This window comes from Mustela lutreola, chromosome 13 (assembly GCF_030435805.1).
Source record: "Mustela lutreola isolate mMusLut2 chromosome 13, mMusLut2.pri, whole genome shotgun sequence".
Lineage (NCBI taxonomy): Eukaryota > Metazoa > Chordata > Mammalia > Carnivora > Mustelidae > Mustela > Mustela lutreola.
The window spans coordinates 84,740,593-84,762,858 of NC_081302.1; the positions used below are offsets into that span (position 1 = coordinate 84,740,593).

The 22,266-nt window shown below is 37.6% G+C and overlaps 1 protein-coding gene across 2 annotated transcripts; it reads left to right on the top strand.

Moving 5' to 3' along the window:
• Window positions 1-31: 31 nt before the first annotated feature.
• Window positions 32-20,699, top strand: SKA3 (spindle and kinetochore associated complex subunit 3). Of its 2 annotated transcripts, XM_059143925.1 has the most exons (9): window positions 32-169; window positions 3,021-3,082; window positions 3,191-3,356; window positions 7,448-7,859; window positions 11,868-11,947; window positions 16,980-17,065; window positions 18,650-18,841; window positions 20,124-20,254; window positions 20,389-20,699. In XM_059143925.1, the coding sequence occupies exons 1-8, from the start codon at window positions 67-69 to the stop codon at window positions 20,250-20,252; spliced, it is 1,230 nt and encodes a 409-aa protein (XP_058999908.1). In that variant the 5' UTR covers window positions 32-66; the 3' UTR covers window positions 20,253-20,254; window positions 20,389-20,699. The 2 variants fall into 2 exon arrangements, with proteins under 2 accessions (XP_058999908.1, XP_058999909.1); XM_059143926.1 differs by lacking the exon at window positions 18,650-18,841.
• The last annotated feature ends 1,567 nt before the right edge of the window (window positions 20,700-22,266 follow it).

Here is a 22,266-nt window from a genome sequence, read left to right on the forward strand (position 1 = left end):
GTGGCGGGCGCGAGCGGAGCGGTGGGATCTTCCAGCGTCTAGTGTCCCGCGGGGGAGTCCTTACCCATGGATCTGATCCGAAGCTTCCACGCGAAGCTACGGTCGCTGGCCATCACCCTAGACAGCGAGACGGCTCGGCTGCGGCGAGCACTGGACGGCGAGGAGAGCGGTGAGTGAAGTGGGCGGGCATCGGGGAGATCGCGGCTACTGCGACCCACCCGGCCGCCCCAGCCAGCCCCGAGTGCGGCATTTGAAAAGGACCTTAACACGTGAAAACGCACACACTTGCAGAAAGGTTATCGTCTACAGTGGGGAGGAGTGCTTCGAAAGAGATACGGAATGGGGCGTGGTACGCCTATCAAAATGCTCGATGTTTGTCGTTAGCAGAGTTCCGAGGTGACAAGTGTCACCTTTTCATTATTCTTATGCGCCCCTCAAGTATGTTGTGGCTGTTTCCACTTTTATGTACGACTACATTTGCTCTCCTCAAATAATGAAATAGCGCTATTACTGTGTTGCGAAGAGAAACAGCATAGACTAAGAATGTAAATTGACAGATTGAGCTCATAATGCGTGCATGATATGCTTTCAAGTCACATATAATGGGTATTTATCAATAAAAATACAATATAATAAAACAATGCATTTATTTAGCAGGGTTCTTTACATGCACAGTGACTTTGTCTCACCCAAATTGTCCACAGTTGCAGGAAATGCCCGTGTTTTTTCAGCAAACAGTATTGCCAACACAAACACTAGGACTCAGTACTGCTTTTTTTCCCTCCCTCCCTTCTTCTACACCCAATGTGGAGCTCGAATTCAAGACCCAGAGACTGAGAGTCACATGCTTCTGACACTGAGCCAGCCAGGCACCCCTGAATACTGCTCTTTAAAAAAATAAATATAGCAGAATTCTTCACCACTAATCTTTATGCTAGAGTTTTTTTAATTGTTTCATTCAGATTTTGAGATTATTTTATAAATGTCATAATTGTTATTTGCCTTAAAATATTGCATCCTGTAGACACAGACTCCTTTTACTTTAGTTATATTATGAAGTGTTCCAGCTATTTAAAAATATTTATTCTTTTGACTGTAAAACAATTCGTGTACATGGCAAAATTTTGAGATATAGTAGAAAGAGGAAAATAAATATTTCTTGTAACTCAACCACTTAAAGACACCACTATTAGTATTTCATTATTTTTTGTTTTCTTTCTCTCTCTCTTTTTGTTGTTGTTGAGCTCTGTGCCTGATGTGGGGCTTGAAATCATGATGCTGAGATCAAGAGTCACATACTCAAGGGTCTGAGCCAGCTTGGTGCCTTTTTGGATTCTTGAGATATAGCTGAATTGCTTTCCACAAAGCTTGTGCCAATTTACCCTCTTACCAGCATATTAACTGTATACAGACATTTTGCATTTTCGTCTGGTTTTATAAGAAAAAGTTAGAATGATTTTTCTATTTGCAGCCAGTATGTATTACAGAAAATATGGAATTGTGATAGAGAAAATGATCACCAAAAAATCTCACCTATTATGATCACAGTGATGAGTCAGCATGGAGTCTACTAGGGATTCTCTCTCCCTCTGCTCCTTCCCTCTGCACATGCTCTCTCTTTCTCTAAAATAAATCTTTAAAGAAATAAAGGATACAATTCAGTGGTTTTTTTATATACTCACAGAGTTGTGCAACCATTATAGTAAGTTTAGATTTTCATCACCCTCAAAAGAAACTCTCTTGCTTGTTAATATCCACTCCCCATAGTCCCACCTCCACCTACCATACTAGTTTTATGCAAACACTAATCTATTTTCTGTCCGTATAAATTTGCCTATTCTGGATATTAAAGATAAAACAAATCATACAATTGGTGGGCTTTTGTGATTGACTTATTTTAGCATAATGTTGTAAGGTTTATTCATGTCATAAACATATATCAGTACCTCATTTCATTTTATTGCTGAATAATATTCCATTGTATGGCTATACCAGCCCACTGTGTTTATTTATCAGTTCATGAACATTTGGGTTGTTTCCACTTTGTAGCTATTATGAATGTATGTAAACATCTATGAGTGAGTTTTTGGGTGAACATAATGTTTTCAGTTCTGTTTGCTATGTGATTCAAAGTAGAATTGCTGGGTCATGTGATAACCCTATGTTTATCTTTTTGAAGAGCTGCCAAATTATTTTCCAAAGTGTATACATGATTGTACATTTGCACCAGCAATGAATGAAGGTTGCAGTTTCTCTACATCCTCATTTATTATTATTTATCTTTTTGAATATAGTCATTCTAGTGGGTATGAAGTATCACCATTGTGTTGACTTGCCCTTCTGAAATGAAAATTAGTCTGCTTTTAGCAATGAAGGGACATCTTCAAAGGAGGTGTGTTTTAGAAAGAAATTATTTAAAAAACTGCTTTTACATGATGTATATTATACATACTGCAACTGATTAATAAGGTGACAGTACAGTGGGTGAAGGATGTCTTTTCAATAAATGGTGTCAGGCTAGTTGGACACTCATATGGAAAATAAGAATGGATCTTGATCCTTACTTCTTGTTATATTAAAAAAATCAATTAGATTGTATTGTAGCTTATAGCTACAGGTAGGCTGTAGCTCTAAATGCAAAAAGCAAACAATAAAGCACTTAGAAGAAAATGTAAGTGTTGTCATTGGCAAAGATTTTAAAACTAGGAACCAGAAGTTTCTCACCATAAAAAACTTGCTAAGTCAGATTACATTTTCTCCTTCTCCCTCCCTTCTTCCCTTCTTCCCTTCATCTGAGTACTGACTAGGTAGGGTATGTTTGCTTTCAAAATTCATGAAGCGATATACTTATGATTTTTGTATGTTATAATTTCATAAAGTTTGAAAGAAAGGCCTTAACTTTTTTTTTTAATTGATGGATAAATTATGAGTAAATATTGACAAGGATTTTAGGATTCTGGGAAACAACACTAAATTATATTTTCTATTTTGTACTTTTCCTTTCTCTATTCATATTGAAGACTATGAAGATTATCCAATGAGAATTTTATATGACCTTCATTCAGAAGTCCAGACTCTAAAGGTATAGCTTCTGCAATATTAATGTATCATCTTTGTGTCATAATTTTTAAAATCTAAATAGACTTAGTCAAAAGACAGAAATTATAATGTACTTTTTTCCTTATAAAAGGATGATGTCAGTATTCTTCTTGATCAAGCAAGTTGGGAAAGTCAAGAAAGCATTGGTTTCATAAAGGCAACAAAAGTATTGATGAAAAAAAATTCAGTGGATATCATGAAAATAAGAGAGTTTTTCCAGAAGTATGGATATAATCCACGTGCCAAGAAAGATTCAGGTGTGGACAACTTGTATTTTACGGTATTTGTGTAGTATTAAAGAAGGAAGCCTGCATGATTAAATATGACTACTCTGGACTTGGCCATGCTTTCTGGTTCTAGCTCTGCCATTATGACTGTCATGCGTGATCATTATTTATTCATCACTGTGGTGGATGCAGTGCTGATTGGTGGTGTAAAACAAAGACAGTCCTTGCTCTCTTTTCCAAAGTACTAGGTAAAAGAAGAGTACAGGATATAAATCTACATGATTTCAGGATACTTGGTTTCTAGTCAGCTTTGCCAGTAAATAGCTGAGGGACTAATCTTAAAGTATGCTATTTCCTTTTTCTTCTCAATTTTCTCTTCTGTAGAATGAGAAATTTGGGGCATTATAAATTGAAAAGGCCTTTTTAAGTTCTACAGTTTTAATGAAGGTTAGTATAGCATGGTGGTTTAGAATTTCACCCACAATCTGAATGCAAATCTCTATTTCCATCATTTATTAGCTGTATTATCTTTGACCAGTTACTGAGCGTTGTACCTCAGTGTCTCATCTGTAAAGTGGAAATGTTTAATAGTATCTACCTCTGAGGTTGTATAAGGATTGAATGAGATAAAATTTGTTTAGAATAGTACCTGGCGTGGTAATCACCCTGTGTTAAGTACTGTTAGGCCCATGCCTATGAATGACTAATTTCAGTATGCTTCATTGTCTTTGTTTCTGTGAAGAGAATGATCTTTGTACATAAGTAAACCATTAGTTAAATTCAGCGAATGTATATTGAGGATATGTGTGGAGAGTCAATTGAACAGTCTGCACGGTACAGTGGAAAGAATTCAGTTGACTTAATTGTAAACAAGCTATAGATTAAAGTACTGGCTCCACCAGTTACTACATGTGTGTGACCCTGGATAATTTCTTTGAATTGCTTTTTCCTCACTTGCAAAGTGGGAATGATAATATCTCCCAAGAGGCACTGATATGATGATGATTTTATTAATCTCATCAGTGATAACCTTGTGATAAATACAAGAATAGGTTTTTGGTAGCTTTTATAACATTTCTCCAAATTAACAGAAAGCACAATGCCTAAACAGAAAGTAAATCATCAGCTTTTCCAGGGGCCAAAAGTCAAGAAACCAAAGTCTGTAACTTTTTTTTTTTTTTTTTTTTTTTTGTATGGTACATACTCCATATTTAACACATCCTTGTTTATCATGCATACAAAATAGTACCCTATCCTAGTTCATTTCCTATTACCAGTCAAAACAAAGAAAATCCTATCTTTAAAGAAAAAAATGTGCTCGTCTTCACTTCCTCCAGTCTGTTGGATCTCTTAGCTGGACCACAAAATGTATAGCCTAAATTTATCCCTTTTATATTCTTTTGGATCCAAAGGATTCTGGGACGGATGTGTACCAATGTCTGAAAGACCCCATTTTATTTTTATTTTTTATTTTTTTTTAAGATTTTATTTATTTATTTGACAGGCAGAAATCACAAGTAGGCAGAGAGGCAGGCAGAGAGGGAGGGAGGAAGCAGGCTCCCTGCTGAGCAGAGAGCCAGATGCAGGCCTCAATCCCAGGACCCTGAGATCATGACCTGAGCTGAAGGCAGCAGCTTAACCCACTGAGCCACCCAGGTGCCCCTGAAAGACCCCATTTTAACTACAGATATTCCTTTAAAAGATGAAGTGAAGAAAAACAAAAAAGGTCATTATCCGATTTGCAAAAATATGTTCCAATTCATAACAAGAAAAGTACAAATACTTTATTCTTTATATATATATATATATATATATATTTATTTATTTATTTATTTGACAGACAGAGATCACAAGTAGGCAGAGAGGCAGGCAGAGAGAAGGAGGGGAAGCAGGCTCCCCGCTGAGCAGAGAGCCGGATGCAGGGCTCAATCCCAGGACCCTGGCTGGAATCATAACCTGAGCCGAAGGCAGAGGCTTTAACCCACTGAGCCACCCAGGTGCCCCCAAATACTTTATTCTTTTTTTTTTTCCCCCAAATACTTCATTCTTAAAAAGAATGCAACAGGGGCACCTGGATAGCTCAGTTGGTTGAGCAGCTGCCTTTGGTTCAGATCATGATCCCAGGGTCATGGGAACGAGCCCCGTATTGGTCTCCATGCTCCAAGAGAAGCCAGCTCCTCCCTCTCCCTGCTGCTCTGCCTACTTGTGCTGTCTCTCTCTCTGTCAAATAAATAAATAAAATCTTTAAAAAAAAAAAAGCAACAAATTATGGAGAAACTTTTTCCCATTTCTTTCAATATGTGCAGTTGTTACAATTCATATTTCCAGTTTGGCAACCAAATGTTATCTATTCAAGGTCATCTAAAACAGATCTTTGTATGAACTCCCTCCCTCCTTATTCTTAAACAAATGGTAGTGTTTGGAATCAAAAGATGTGGATTCAAGTCTTGCTCTTTAAATTTTAATCAGCTGAGTGTTTTCCAGAACATTGTTTGATACCTTTACCTATAAAAGCAAAGAAAAAGATCCTAAGGTATTTCATGCTTGAAACAATTAATACAAAAATTAGATGGAGGGGCGCCTGGGTGGCTCAGTGGGTTAAAGCCTCTGCCTTTGGCTCAGGTCATGATCCCGGGTCCCACATCAGACCCTTTGCTCAGCAGGGAGCCTGCTGCCCCTCCTCTCTCTCTGCCTGCCTCTCTGCCTACTTGTGATCTCTGTCTGTCAACTAAATAAATAAAATCTTAAAAAAAAAATTAAATGGAGTGAAACATTCAAGCACTCGTCCCGGTACGGGGCGGGGGGTGTCTAAACACGTTTTTATTTGTCTTCCTTCATCTCAACTCCTCCATTTTTTCTTCCTATCTGGTACCCTTTCTAATTACTGGTTCATTTTCTTCTCCACTGCATGCTACACATTTTACATCTGTCCTGCATTTTCTTTCACCTGTTCCGTTCTCCATACCTTGTTATCTCACTGAAGCCCTGTCCTTTCTTAAGTTAGTCTCTGCCCAGATCCTGGCCAAATCCAGTTATCTTCTTCTGGTTATCCTCTTTGACTTTCTGTTGTCTTGCACTAAAACCTGTTATTTCTCTTTCTTAATCTTTCTTGGCATCATAGTGCAATCCCAGACCTTTTAACTGCCACTTGGGTCCCACACTAAATTCATTAAGCATTAATGTTTGCGGGGCACGTAGGTGGCTCAGAGGGTTAAAGCCTCTGCCTTCGGTTCAGGTCATGATCTTGGGGTCCTGGGATCGAGCCCCGCATTAGGCTCCCTGCTCAGAGGGGAGCCTGCTTCCTCCCTCTCTCTTTGTCTGTCCCTCTGCCTACTTGTGATCTCTCTCTGTCAAGTAAATAAATAAAATCTTAAAAAAAAAAACCCAAACCATTAATGTATGCAAGGAATGGCAATGGACTGTGGCGGAAAAGTGTAGTTGTTTTTCAGTTATTTCGTCTGAAATGCTCAGTGTGGTGGTTGGGCATATGAGGTCTGGAGCCAGATATAACCTACTCAGGGTTGAGAAACTATATTTGTTTCTAATGCTCTCTTGTCATTTTCCTCAACCAGACTTTTGTTACATGTGTTCTAAACTGAGGATAAAAATTTATCCTGGTTTAATAGTCTTTCCTTTTTAAGTTAGGTATCTATAAATGAAAAATCTAAAATAATACTATACTTCATGTTAAATCTAGATCATCGTTAATTCCACCCTGTGCTTAATGTCATAAAATGGTAAAGTGATTCTACAATCTATTAAGAGAGATGGGTAAATCACAGTAACTGAGAAAGTAAGGATATTGGACTTTTATTTGCATTGATTTTTCATCGTTTAACATTTTAGTTTACTTCTTAAATGTCCTCAAAATGGGATATGGCTACACAAGAGGTACATGTCAGAAATTTCCTAAAGGGACAATTGAAATAAAACTTTAGAGACTAATAAATAAATAAAATCTTAAAAAAAAAACAAAAAACAACTTTAGAGACTAAGGAGGAAATCAGGACCTTTGCTGATTTGGGACATTTCAAATGGAGCTGTTTTATATGGTTTTAGTACATGGAATTTTGTGGTTTGATGTTTGACCAAAATATGACCTCCTTGGTTCTTCCTCACAGTGGGTGAACAAGAAATCATTGACTCTGAATCAGAGTCCACTAAGCATGAAAATTTTCAAATGCCTGATGTGAAGGACAGTCTATCTGATCCTGCTGTTCCGAGGACTTTTGGTTCTGAGAAGTCTCCACGGAGTCCGCAACTTTCCGATTTTGGACTTGAACGGTACATGATATCCCAAGTTCCACCAAACCTTCCACAGGCAGTAAATGACCATGAGGAAGAGCCAAAAAATTTAACTCCATCTTCTAAACAGTCACTAGATAAAGTACTAAAAACTCCAAAATGTGCTCTGAAGATGGATGATTTTGAGTGTGTAACTCCTAAATTAGAACACTTCGGTATCTCTGACTATACTGCCTGTTTAAATGAAGACTACACAATGGGACTTAAAAATATGAAGGAGAATAAAAGGTAAGCCACTTTCAAAAAAGGCACATTTTATCTGACTTTCTAAATCTTTTGTATGATTGATTTTTCCTAGAAGAGATACGACATTTCAGACTGTAACTTTCCTTCAAATAAACTTTACATTTCAAACTTCCCTGAATCACCAATTCCGTAAGTAAAGTGTGAGCTCTTGGATTTCCAGTTAGATGCTGTAGGAGTAATTGATAGGGTTTGGCATTTGGAGGGATAGAGAAGAGGTAGAGTCAGTAAGAACCTGTGAATGATTTTGCATGGAGATGTGGGGAAAGACTTGGGGATCCAGGATAAATCACAGACTTCAGTTTTGTTACCTGCGATGATGTTTGGGAAAACAATGAAGACAGGAAAACCTGCAGCCTCGGTTAAAGGTGGATGTGTTTCCATGTTGATTTAGAGGTCCCGGTAGAGGTGTTAGAGGTGTTCTTGAGTGTAGGTATTTTAATATGAATTAGAAGCTCAGTGACCCATTTTTGTGGAGTGAATAGTGTGGAAGTGGTACTTAAAGAGTTACAATGAAAATGAAAATGCCCCATATTAAAGCAGCCAAGCAAGAGCTAAAGATAAATCCGTATCGTTAAGAACTGTAATTATTAAAGAAGTCAAATAAACATTCAACCTAAGGAGTCAATTAAAAACCTCAAAAATCTTTGTTGTGGGACAAAGAGAGGGAGTAAACACCAAAGATAAAATGTGATTATAAAAGATTTTTAGAAGAAAAAAAAAAGATTTTTAGAAGAGTAGTGTTGATAAATCTAAGAACTGGTTCATACTTAAACGTAAATGCAAATAGCAGAATTAGGAAGGAAGGGCTATATTTATTATTCTTTAATCTATTAGAAATACTATAGGGGATAGTATTGGGAAATATGGAAAATTCAGATAATTGAAAAATTTTTTAAATAATACACAGTTATCAAAATCATCTTGAAATAGAAAACCTGTACAGACCAAAAGAGAAGAAAACTGAAAAAGCTATCAAAGAACTAACTACAAAAAGCTCTGAGCACAGATGGTTTTCTGGATTAATCCTTTCATAATTTCATAGAATATATACATTTCATCTTACATAAAAAGTTATTTTCCTGAGCAGGGGATATACATTATATTGTGGGTCCCAGCATTTCACCTGGACTCTTCAGATTCATAAAACCTCTGTTTTCCATTTCCTCACTAGTAAAATGCATATAACCATACCCATTGCTGCTTACCACATTGAGTCAGTGGAATAGAGTGGATAACAAAGTTATAAATTGCCTTAAGAATGAGATGCTATAAGGGCGCCTGAGTGGCTCAGTGGGTTAAGCCGCTGCCTTCGGCTCAGGTCATGATCTCAGGGTCCTGGGATCGAGTCCCGCATCGGGCTCTCTGCTCAGCAGGAAACCTGCTTTCTCCCCTCTCTCTCTCTCTGCCTGCCTCTCTGCCTACTTGTGATCTCTCTCTGTCAAATAAATAAATAAAATCTTTAAAAAAAAAAAAAAAAAGAATGAGATGCTATAAAAATAATTACCTTTAAAAGGAGCTCATTATCAGGGGTCTACAAACTACTGCTGCAGGCCAAGTCCAGCCTGCTGCCCATTTTTTGGTAAATAAAGTTTTACTGGAGCATAGACTAAAAAAAATTCTTTTTCTAAAAGTAGAATAAGACAGAAAAATGCTGCAGTTTAGTTTATGAGGTCGACATACCCTTGATACTAACCCTGACAAAGCACACAAAAGGAAAGTATAGCCATTCTAATTTAGAATATGGATGTAAAATCCCAATTAAAATACTCACAAATTGATTTTAGCAGAATATTAAAAGTGTAGTGAACAACTTTCAAGTTAAGCTTATCCTAGGAATGCAAAGATAGTTTAATACTTGGAAACTCATAAAATACATTATTTTAATCACTTTATAAGAGAAAGGATAATCTCAATAGATACCAATAGGAATTTGAGAAAAATCTGATACTCATTCCTCATTTAAAATGCTTGGTCAAAGTCAAAATAGAATATTTCATTAACATGATAAACTATGGGTATCTCAATAATGAAGCTATCTGTCACCATCATTTAATGTCATTCTTGATATCTGGCCAGTAAGAAGTATGTTTAGGCCATGTTTTGTACCTGGGCTACTCAAGAAACTCATCTAAAGTTTCAAGAAAGAGACTGATATATGTTATACAGTTATAACCATGTAAAATAATGTGCTTTCCTTTATTTTATTAAAACATAATTTTGTGGGCACCTGGGTGGCTCAGTCTGTTAAGCGTCTGCTTTCAGCTCAGGTCATGATTCCGGAGTCCCTGGATTGAGCCCCACATCAGGATCCCTGCTCAGTGGGGAGTGTGTTTCTCCCTCTCCCTCTGCTTCTCTCCTGGGTCTTGCTCTCTCTCTCAAATAAATAAATAAAATCTTAAAAAAAAAATAATTTCTAAACAAAGTGGAAAAAAACAAAATAAAATACCAACATCGGTGATAGGTAAAAAGGTCTGTGTGATAAAAACCGTAAGACATTTCTGAATTATATAAAGGGGAAATTAGGGAATGTAATGTTTTTCTTCATCTGAAGATGGACTGAATATTGCTAAGATGTTTAATCACAACAAATTAACTTACTGATGTCATGCATTTACAACAAAGCCTCATTAGGATTTTTTAAGGAGAAAGGGATATTTGATAAAATGATTCCAAAAGTTATTTGGAAGAATAGGGGCACCTGTGTGGCTCAGTTGTTAAGCAACTGCCTTCAGCTCAGGTCATGATCCCAGGGTCCTGGGATCAAGCTCTGCATTGGGCTGCCTACTTGGCAGGAGGCCTGCTTCTCCCTCTCCCACTCCTCCTGCTTGTGTTCCCTCTCTCTCTCTCTAGCTCTGTCAAATAAATAAAATCTTATTAAAAAAATTATTTGGAAGAAATAGAAAGTAGGAGTAGCTTAAAAAATAATGAAAAATAAGAATAATGAGGGAATTTGACCCCCTAATATGAAAATATATAAAGCTATAATAAGTAAAACAGTATAAAACTGTCCCAGAATAGATCTGTAACTAGAATAGAATAGCCCAGGAACCAAATCTAAATTTAAATAATTTATATAAGAAGGTGTTTTTGAATAAGAAAGTTCTGTAAATTATGCTAGGACAGGGATGCCTGGGTGGCTCAGTTAATTGTCTACCTTTGGCTGGTGGGAGCTGTTGAGCCCTGCATTGGGCTCCTTGCTCAGTGGGGAACCTGCTTCTCCCTCTGACTGCCGCTTCCTAGCTTATTCTCTCTCTCTCTGACAAATAAAATCTAAAAAAAAAGAATTATGCTAGGACAGTTGGTTAATTGAACCAGCTTGTAATACTTGATGACACTCCTCTTTATAACTATATTTCAGACATCTGGGTAATTGACTGGAATACCCTTAGTAACTAGATGACAGGATCAGTCTTTTTAGTCCAAAAAAATGAAAAGTTCTTAATCTATGTCTGGTTATGATTGCAAAATTCCACTTCATGGTTTTGAAACCATGAGCTATATAATTCCTATATTTGAACTAATGAGTTAAACTTGTGGCTTGCCCTTAAGTCAAGAGTTTCTTTTCTTTTTTTTTCTTTTTTTTTTAGATTTTGTTTATTTATTTGACAGAGAGAGAGCACAAGTAGGCAGAGGAGGAAGAGAACCAGGCACCTCACTGAGCGGGGAGTCTGATGCGGGACTCAATCATGACCTGGGATTATGATCTGAGCCCCTTAACTGACTGAGCCACCCAGACATCCCAGGTCAGAGTTTCTTAACCTGCTTCTAAGTCATACCTGTCAATACAAAATGGTGTATAACCTTTTTTGACCCGTGGGTATACATTAATTTAAAAAAATTTTTTAAAAAGATTAGTTCCATGGGACTTCTGTTCCTTAAAGCAGAACTGAATGTTTGTCCAGACTTCTTGACATATAGTAAGATTGATTTTTTTCCCAGAGGTTCAATATTAACTTTTTTTAAACTTAATTTCCCTATGATTCTCACCAGGGAAGAGGCCACAGAACCAGAACCAATGACCAGTGATAATTTCTTTGTCACTCCTGGCCTCCAGCAGTTGAAAAAAAATGGTAAGTATAGCAATCACATTACTTCTCAGCTATCCTCTTTCTAGATTATCTTTGTACAGAAATGGTTCTGTATCTGCATCTTTTCAGTTCATAACACTGAATTATATAAAGTATCATCCCATCAGGTGCAACATGATTTCATACTGTAGAAAGATATAATTCTCTGGTATGTTTTTCATATTTTTCCTGATTATAGTCAGTATCTCGGCTTGTTGTTTTTAACAAGTTTACTAAAAACGTGTGTGTGTGTGTATTTAGTTACCAAACTTTTTTTTTTTTAAAGATTTTATTTATTTATTTGACAGAGAGAGATCACAAGTAGGCAGAGAGGCAGGCAGAGAGAGAGGAGGAAGCAGGCTCCCTGCTGAGCAGAGAGCCCGATTCGGGACTCGATCCCAGGACCCTGAGATCATGACCTGAGCCGAAGGCAGTGGCTTAACGATTCGGGACTCGATCCCAGGACCCTGAGATCATGACCTGAGCCGAAGGCAGTGGCTTAACCCACTGAGCCACCCAGGCGCCCAGTTACCAAACTTTTGATACAGAGCCAATAGTACCTTTTTTAAAAGATTTATTTATTTATTTTAGAGGGGAGGGGCAATGGGAGAGGGAGAGAAATTTAAGTAACTCCACGCAGAGTTCAAAGCTGGTTTCGGGGCTTGATCTCACAACCCTGAGATCACAGCCCAGTTATTACGACCTGAGCCAAAACCAAGAGTCGGATGCTTAAGTGACTGTGCCATCCAGCTGCCGTCAGTAGTACCTTTTTAAAATTTAGCATCAGCCTAATGATTAGAATTCTACATTATTTTTCTTATATAAACCACACTCAGAATACATTAGCTACCATTTCAAATTCTGTTTTTTTAAAATACTAAAAGATCTGAAAGAAAATTTTCATGTAGTGTTTTCATATTTGTCCCACGAAACATGAAAACATTAGTTTTCACAAAAATGTAAAAAATTCTAGCGTTTGTGATTTTTTAAATTTACAATTGTCCATATAAATTTATTGGCATATTTTTTTGAAGTAACTTGTCTTCATCAGGTCTTTCCAAATTTATAAACATATTTTCAGAAAAATTCTCTTTTTGTACTAATTTCACTGACATGTTATTAAGTTAAATGTTATTAAATTATTTAATATGAAATGTGTTATTACATATGTTATTAAATTATCAGGTACTTCTGGTATACACAGAAGTGAAAAAATACAAATGACTTCTAGTAAACTTAGACCTCGGCTTGTTGGAAAGAGCCTGCCTGTACCAAAGAGAGGGAGAGAGTCGACCACCACCTCATACAGACCCAGAATTAATTCCCAGTGGAGGCAAACTTTTAGAAAATGATGAAGGAGGGGAATATCTGTGTAACTTCTGAAGTGGGATGGATTTTTAAAGAATAGCTTCCTGACTGAAAGTCTTCAGTAACCACAGGCAGTGTATTTTGTGAAAGGAATGGCAAGCTCAGGTTTATCCACTAGTACTTTGGTTAAGTGGAGCCTTGTTAAGAGAGTTTCTGTTGTATTTTATCTTGACCCTATTCTTAGGCCACAAAAGTACCATTATTGCAGTCCATACCTGGGAAAGTTTAGTAACTTGTTTACCATTTTCTTTACTTACTCTTGCTTCTTATATCCCACTCATTCCTTCTGGGTTTAGTTTTCTTCTTGTTAAAGTACATCCATCAGCACTTCTTTCAGAGATGTTATTTCTAGTCTGCGAGAAGTCATCTCTGGTTTTGTGTCTGAAGACTTTTTTAATTTTTCTTTCTCATTCATTCATTTTTAACAATAATTTAACTGGTTATAGACAATAGGTTGACGGCTGACTTTCTTCAATATTTTATAAAGAAATTATTTCATTGTCATCTGGTGTCCATTGCTGATAAGCAGAATACTGTGGGTCTGATTCGCTTTTCTTTGTAGATTGTTGGTCTTTTCTTCCTGGTAGTAAGATTTTTGTCAATATCTTTGACATTCTACATTTCTCTATAATTTTAAAATATATATATTTTAAATCTATTATGCTTAGAATTTGGTATGATTTTTGAACTAAGGACTCATGTCATTAATTTTTGAAACTTTTTGAAAATACTCTGAGATTCTCTCTTTAACAAAATTACCTCTCCCCTAATTCCTCCCCTAATTTTTTCCTGGGTTTCCTGTACACTGTATTTTAGAATGTTATTCTTCAGGTTAACTTCCCTTTGATATTTTCCTTCCTTTTGTCTCTGCTACCTTGTGCTTTAGTTAGAACTTTCTTCCATTTTGCTATTTTTCTCTTACCCTGAGTCTAAATTTTTATTTTAATCTATTGAATTTTTACTCTGGTGATATTTTCTGTTTTATACATTTTTCTTTCAAATGTGACTGTTCTTTTTCCGTTCCATAATACTGTTCTCTTGCCTCGTAATTTCTGTGCCTTCCTTTATCTCTTTGAATATTTTCTTTTTTTTTTTTTCTTTTTTTAAATGAGAACCACTGGCTTCCTTCTTTCTTTTTTTTTTTTTTTTTTTAAAGATTTTATTTATTTATTTGACAGACAGACATCACAAGTAGGCAGAAAGGCAGGCAGAGAGAGAGGAGGAAGCAGGCTCCCTGCTGAGCAGAGAGCCCGATGCGGGACTCGATCCCAGGACCCCAAGATCATGACCTGAGCCGAAGGCAGCAGCTTAACCACTGAGCCACCCAGGCGCCCCTCTTTGAATATTTTAAATATATGTATCTGGAAGACTGTTTAAAGTGTTGATACTTCTCTTTATTTTGCTCTGTTCTTTCCTGGAGGTGCCTTTCCTCACAAGCCTTTAATTTTTAACTGTGAACTCCTCTTCTGGTGACACTGTTTTCAGTGAAGTTCTGGGAGTCACAGGTTGTCCTGTGGAGCTGTTTCATGCTCACCCCAGCTAAGGCTCCACATTACCAGTTGCACACAGCTTTTTAGGTGAATTGCTGGACTCAGGATGCCTGCACTGGACTCCTAGGGTGAACTTAGACCCCCACAACACTGCACTGGGTAGAGTTGATATTCTGATTTTCAGTCTTTTCTGAAGACTTAACCCTTAGCCTGGCTGACTTCATCCTGTTCTGCTGGAGCTGGCGCTGGTGGGCAAGTATTTTCCAGTCTCTGCTTCACATACCTCACTGCTTTTCCAGGCTCTTGGCTTGATACACCATGCTCTGTTTCAGTGCCTTCTACGTTGGAGACTATGCCCTTAACTTCTCTCTGTGCTGGTCTTAGAATCCCAGGTGTCTGGATGTGTACTTGGAAATTTTGGATTAGGTATATGTTAGCATCTTACTGAATTTGCTCCAGATCTTCATGTTACACCTAAAGCTAAATCCTCACTCTGTTATTCTCCTTCCCTTCCTATCCTAAAGTGATGATTATTCTAGAGTTGTGTTTGAAAATTTCATTTAAGTTGCAACATCCAATTTGTGTTCTTCTGCCACTTGCTTTTTTCACTCAATTCGTGTAAATCCAGTTCATCCATTTTAATTGTTGAGTGTTGTATGAATAAGCCGTATTTTATTTATTTACTTGCTTATTAAGGAGTAGTTGTTTTTTGCTATTACAGGCAGTGCTCTGACAAAATTGTGCCCTGATGAAATTGTTCCTTGTACACGTGAGTTACTCATGTTAGAAGTGGAGCCTCTAGGGCGCCTGGGTGGCTCCGTGGGTTAAGCCGCTGCCTTCGGCTCGGGTCATGATCTCAGGGTCCTGGGATAGTGTCCCGCATTGGGCTCTCTGCTCAGCAGGGAGCCTGCTTCCCTCTATCTCTCTGCCTGCTTCTCCGTCTACTTGTGATCTTTCTCTGTCAAATAAATAAATAAAATCTTAAAAAAAAAAAAAAAGAAGTGGAGCCTCTAAATCAGATGGGATGCACATCTTCCCCTATTCTAGAAAATGCTAACTTGCCACTTGAGAGTGGCTGTTCTGATTCTCACCAGCAGTGTTTACATTTCTATTTCTCCATCTTTTCCAGCACTTGATGATTTTCAGACTTCATAAATTTTTGCCAGTCTTGTCATTTTTCTAACATTTAATTTTTCTTTTTGGTTTTTTTTTTAAAGGTTTGTTCATTTATTTGAGAGAGAGAGACTGCGGGTGTGTGCAGGGGGAGGGGCAAAGGGAGAGAATATTCAAGTAGACTCCCCACTGAGTGCAGAGTCCTGTATGGCTTGATCTCACAACCCATGGATCATGACTTGAGCCAAACCAAGGGTTAGCCAGCTGAGCCACTCAGGTGCCCCTCATTGTTTTTTTTCTTCTTTTTAAGATTTCTTTCATGATACTATATATGGTAGAGGTATAAATGTCTCTATACCCATAATTCTGTTCCTGGGATCTCTTTCTAAAAGTTCTGATAGTCAATTACTGCTTCAATTACTGCTTTAGAAAAACCCAGTTGAAGTCTTAGAAGGCAGATCTCCTTGCCCTCTTTCTCCTCCTTTTTCTTCTTCAGAAATTTTATTTTCTCCATAAAGATCATAGATTTTAATAGAGTCACATGTAGGTGTCATGTCTTCTTTGTTGTTGTAAAAAAAATCTTTTTTAAGATTTTATTTATTTATTTGAGAGAAAGAGGGAGTGAGAGGGAGCACACAAGCAGTGGGAGAGAGAGAAGCAAGCTCTCCACTGAGCGGGGACCTCAATGCAGAGCCTGATGCCAGGACCATGGGATCATGACCTGACCTGAAGGCAGACATTTAACTGACTGAGCCACCCAGATGTTGGCTTTTCTCAAATTATGTTTTTAATAGTTTGTTGCTCTTTTGCTAGAACTATTCATTTTTATGTATTGTTCTTATATCTTGCAGCCTTGCTGAGGTTTTATTAGTGCCGATGATAACTAGATAGGCAAATATGAAGTTTTATTTCTTCTGTCTAGTCAAGCACACACTATAGCTATTTCTTAAGTTATTAAGAAAGTGCACAAATTATCTTGACTACATTTATAACCTAAAGTTGAAATAAACATTTCAACTTTATTTTCAAATATATCTTTTCATGCCATTGTTTGTGTCTTTTAGATGCTGACTGTGCAGATTCTCCCTTAGCACCTACATTCTGCACTCCTGGTTTGAAAATTCCTCCTACAAAGAACAATAGAGCTCTGGTATGGTTCCATAACATTGAAAGCTCTAATCTATTTCTTGATGACTCCTATATACTACTGTTTCTAGACTCCAACAGTCTGTTTTAAAAACTTAGATTATTGTATGTCAACTATACTTCACTTTAAAAAAAACACAGATTAATGCAGGCTTTACGAGTATTTTTACTCATTTCTGGAAGGGAGTTTATTTATTTATTTATTAAAGATTTTATTTATTTGACAGCGAGAGACACAGTAAGGGAGGGAACACAAGCAGTGGGAGTGGGTGAGGGAGAAGCAGGCTTCCTGCTGAGCAGGGAGCCTGATGCAGGGCTCGATCCCAGGACCCTGGGATCATGACCTGAGCTGAAGGCAAACACTTAATGACTGAGCCACCCAGGCGCCCTGTCTGGAGGGGAATTTAGCAGTGTATAGCAAAAGCTTTAAAATTTTTTCATACACTTTGACCATATCTCAGAATTTATTCTAAGGCACATTGGCACAAGGAATTATAATAATGAAGTTATAGAAGAAAGAATAGCAAAGAATGGGAAAAATCTGGATGTCAAGTGGTAATGGAGAAGCGAAATACACTGTATGTTTTAAAGAATAGATAAGAACATATAAAGAATATTTTCAAGAAATATTTAATGATGGAAAATGACATGCATACATATGGATATACAAACACACACACAATATACTTTATTTCAAGGAAAAAGAATAAAAGAATAAAAACTATCAAAATGTGATTATTTACAGGTGATTACAGGTGATTTTTTAGGCTTTTTCCAAATATTTCTCAATGAACAAATTTACTTTAAGCATATCTCAACCCTTTTTTAAAGTTGCTGTGAATACTTAAAAGACAACCAGTGCAGAAGACTGCACTGTCCAAAAAACTGTAGTGCTGTCCATAAAATGTGACCATATATCTGTGGAGCTAAGTTTTTATTTTTAAAAATTTGATGAATTTAAAATTAAATAGCCCCGTGTGGCTTGTTGCTATTGTATTGAACAGTGTTGCTCTAGACCAACCAAATGCTATTTGTATCAGTCTAAGTACCTCTCAGGTTATTGCCTGCTAGTACTTGCCTTTTACAGTTAATCCACTACTTGTGTTCCAGTGTGGAAGGCACTATACTGATGTGACTCACCCTCTTTATTAACTCTGACCCTAGGGAAATGAGGGGATCTACTGGATTGGTGAGTTTAGTGTGAACTTCATGCTAAGTTACATCAGATGGGTTTTCTTAGTCTTGAGAGTGAGGGTGTGTGGAACACTTGTGCTCATCCGTGCTGTTACTCTCACCTGGCCCAGCTGGTTGCCTGAAACTGGTGGGTGAATCGATCTAAATCTAGATCAGTCAAGTCCGTTTAGTTTTCATATTAAGCTGTAACTCAGCCATTATTAGTGACAAAGGATGGTATTTTGTCCTCCCTATGCCATTTCTTTGTTTTCTCAATTTTCTTTAGTCGAGGAAGAACAGGTCATTTTTGTGCTTACTTCTATGTCACTTTCGTGCAACAGAACTAAAACTGACTCAATTTTTGTTCACTGTATTTTATACCATCATAATTTAATGATTTATTTTTGTTCAATAGGGGGGCACAGATTATCCATTACCAAAAACAAATGATTTGGAAATGAAAGACTGTACATCATTAGTTTTAAATTCAGACAAGTGTTTTGAGAGTTTTGCGGATCCCTCTTCTCCTGTAATTTCTTCTTATGAGAATCTGCTGAGAACACCTACACCTCCAGAAGTAACTACCATTCCAGAAGATATTCTTCAGGTTGTTTTTCCATGCTATTTCTTTCTCTGACACATTCTTTTCAAAATTAGATATCTGAAGACCTGAAACTGTATATAAACGGTCTTATTTCTCAGTGGGCTAATGTGCTGTTTTGTGAACTAAGAAAATCTAAATTCTGTGCCCTTCTGAGAGCACCTGGCTGAAGCTCTTCTGAGCTGAGTACAAGCTCATGACTTCATCATACTTTTATGTCCTCACACTGTATTTTCTGTCTAACTTCATGTTCTGAAATGTATTCTTACAATATTTTGTAATAATTGTTCAACCACAGTTGCCATGCTGGCCATTGTTTCCACTGGAGCTATGGCTGGCAAAAAGCACAAATGTCGTTTACCCTCCCGTTCTCTAGGGTAGAGTATCCTGAACCACTTAGATCAGCGTTTCTTGAACCCAAGACATCTTGGACCTCAGTTTGAGAAACACTGATTTAAATGTTAGAATATCATCTAACATGAATATCATCATGTATATCATCATTTACCTCTAGTCTACTCCTGGTCTGTACACCAACTGCTAGCTCTGTTAAATAACCACTAGTCATTCCCCCTCCTTAATGGAAGTACAGTGCTTGGTGGAATGGCTTGGGCAAGTGGAATTGTTAAGAACCATTCTAGCAACTGACCTAGTTTGGGAGAGCTGTGAGAAGGATGAAAGTACTTGGAAGAATACCTAAATGCCATTAGAGCAGACTCATCCTGTGACAATCAACAAAGTATTTGTTACCCTTTTTTCTTTGTCTTCTGTTTTCCTGGGCATTATAAGAAGTAGGGTGGGCATTTTCTGTCTTTAAGGAGTTTTCTTGAGTTTCCACTTTACTGTGGTTGATCCTTCTCTTTTTATTTCTACATGGAAGAGGGGAAACCTTGTATTTAATGAAAAAAATCATAGGTGATATTTCAGACTCTTTATAATCTTTAAGAGCTGATGATCTTTTGAGCATGTATCTTGCCTTTTTCCTACATACATTTTCCCTAACAACTTTGTAGAGGCTTAATTTGCTCTGAGGGATGATTTGCTGCTTACTCCTATTAATCTTAGAGTACATTATAAAAGGCTTTAGAAATCAAGCCTCCAAATTCAATTTCTCATAACTCCAACTTTTCTTTGCTGTTTAACGTCTGTCTGTGCTGCTGAAAAATTATTAATTTCAAAAACTCGTATCTTTCAATTTTCCTTGGCTTTTCTTGAATGTTTTAAAAGACCTTACAAATTTGTTGTGTTGTTTTAATGACTTGGTAAAAAGGAGTATGTTTTGTTTCAGATTTTATCAAAATACAACTCAAACCTAACAACTCCAGTAGCAGTGAAAGCCATGCCACCCAGCAAAGGGCTCCTCACTAAACATGAAGGACCAAACATCCGAGGTGTTGGCAACAAAGAAAACTGGTGAAGGTATGTTACCGTTCTAAAGAAATTACCTGTGTTATTTGAGAACATTTAAAAATTAACATTCATATGGGGGGGGTAAAAATGTTTTATTTGACATTTCGCAGCTTAGGTTAACAGCCTTCTCTCTTTTGATACAGAGCTTGTTAACCCTGGAATTCAGACTTCACGAGCAGGTTGGATGACATCATTGGGAATCTATACCCAGTTATTTTATTATTGTTAAAGTATATAGCCACAATATTATAACATTTTATTGGTGTCTATAAATTATGCTTGATTTTTTAAAAAAATTGCATCTTTTTGCAAAAGTTCTAATGGATCCACCCACAATAGAAACTGAACAGAAAATTGGAAGCAGATCGGGACTTTGTTGTTCACATCGCCTTACATTTTCCCCTTCTTAAAAACCAACCCATATTAAAGATGATCATGGACACTGGTGTGATAACATGGTTTGTTTTGTTTTTGTTTTTGAAGTAGGCTCCATGCCCGGTGTGGGGCTTGAACTCAAAACCCTGAGAACAAGAGCAACATATTCTACTGCCTGAGCCAGTCAGGCGCCCCTGTCATAATGTTTTTTATTGAGATCTGCTTTAGTTTAACCTTGGTCTTAATCAGTTATTCACTTTTCAAAGATCATTAGTATTTCACTGATTTCACATTTACACTGCCTAATCTGACAGAATGGCTGAGTAATATCAGGAAGCAGGGCAAATAATTTAAAAATTTAAAATGTTTGTTACTCGAGCAGGGCCACCCTGATCTTATGATGAAGTGGTGTTGCTGTTGGCTGGAGCTGGGCTTCCTCCCTGATTCTGGCTCTGCCCTTGTCCTGTCTCCTCTCACAACTGCCCCCAGAGCCTTTCACACCATTTATTTCAGCAGTGCTTTTAAGACTCTCTGTCCACAAACGACAGCTCAAATAACTTGAGGAAAAGGGAGGAATTTGCAGGTCTGGACAACTGTATAGCAGGTCTCAGAGAGTTGGAAACAGACTACCCGCCAGGATGTGGTTTTTTTTTTGTTTTTACTCCCAGCTATTTACTTCGTGTCAGTTTTATCCTCTCAGATCAGCTCTTTCCGTCACATGTCTGCTGACCTCTCCAAGCGCCCTCTCCAATTCGGCTACCCAGCAGCCTTGAGCCTCTATCTGGAAGGTTCTGATGACTCTTCCTGGGCTGGGTGCCCTTCTGTGGCTTGTTACCTGAGAGCCCAGGAGGCGGGAGACCTTTGCCTCTCGAGCTCTTTGATAGCTTCAGGCTGCCCTGTTCATTGAGCCCAGGATCCTTCCCATTTAAGTATAAGCAGGAAGTAGTTCAAAGTTCATGCAAGTATTATTGGCAAACTCCAGATTACAGCCAAAGAGAAAATAAGGACCTGGTCTATTGCAGAGAGCAGTTAAAATGTTAAAAAGAAACAGTTTGCAAATATTGTGACAAGGTGCTTCAAAGGCTTAGGTTTGGGAAATCTATTGCAGTGAAGACTACCCTCTTTTGGGATGCCTGGATGGCTGTTGGTTAGGGGTCGGCCTTCAGCTCAGGTCATGATCCCAGAGTCCTGGGATCAAGTCCCATTTTGGGCTCCTCACCAGCAGGGAGCCTGTGTCCCCCTCTGCCTGCTCCTCCCCCTGTTTGTGCTCTGACAAATGAATACATAAAATCCTAAAAATAAATAAAGACTACCCTCTGTTATGATGGTATCTTGGAAGTTCATTGTGAAAACCTGTCACATTGTGCTTTTCATCTTGTCAGAAAATCATCACTAAAACAAAACTTTGCTCTTTGTTTTAGGAATTCCTTTGTGGTTAGAATATTATAGTGTAAAACAAATTATTTTCAAGGTAAAGCTCTGGTCAACTTTATATATGACAGAATCCAAATTGCTGTCAAACTCTTGTTTGCTGTTTTCCATAGCTACATGCACGGAGATCCACAGAGCAGACGAGACAGCTTGAGGAGGGAGGGGCAGATTCAAAGCAAACTCAGGACTGAACCCTGGAGTTCTCCTAACTTTGG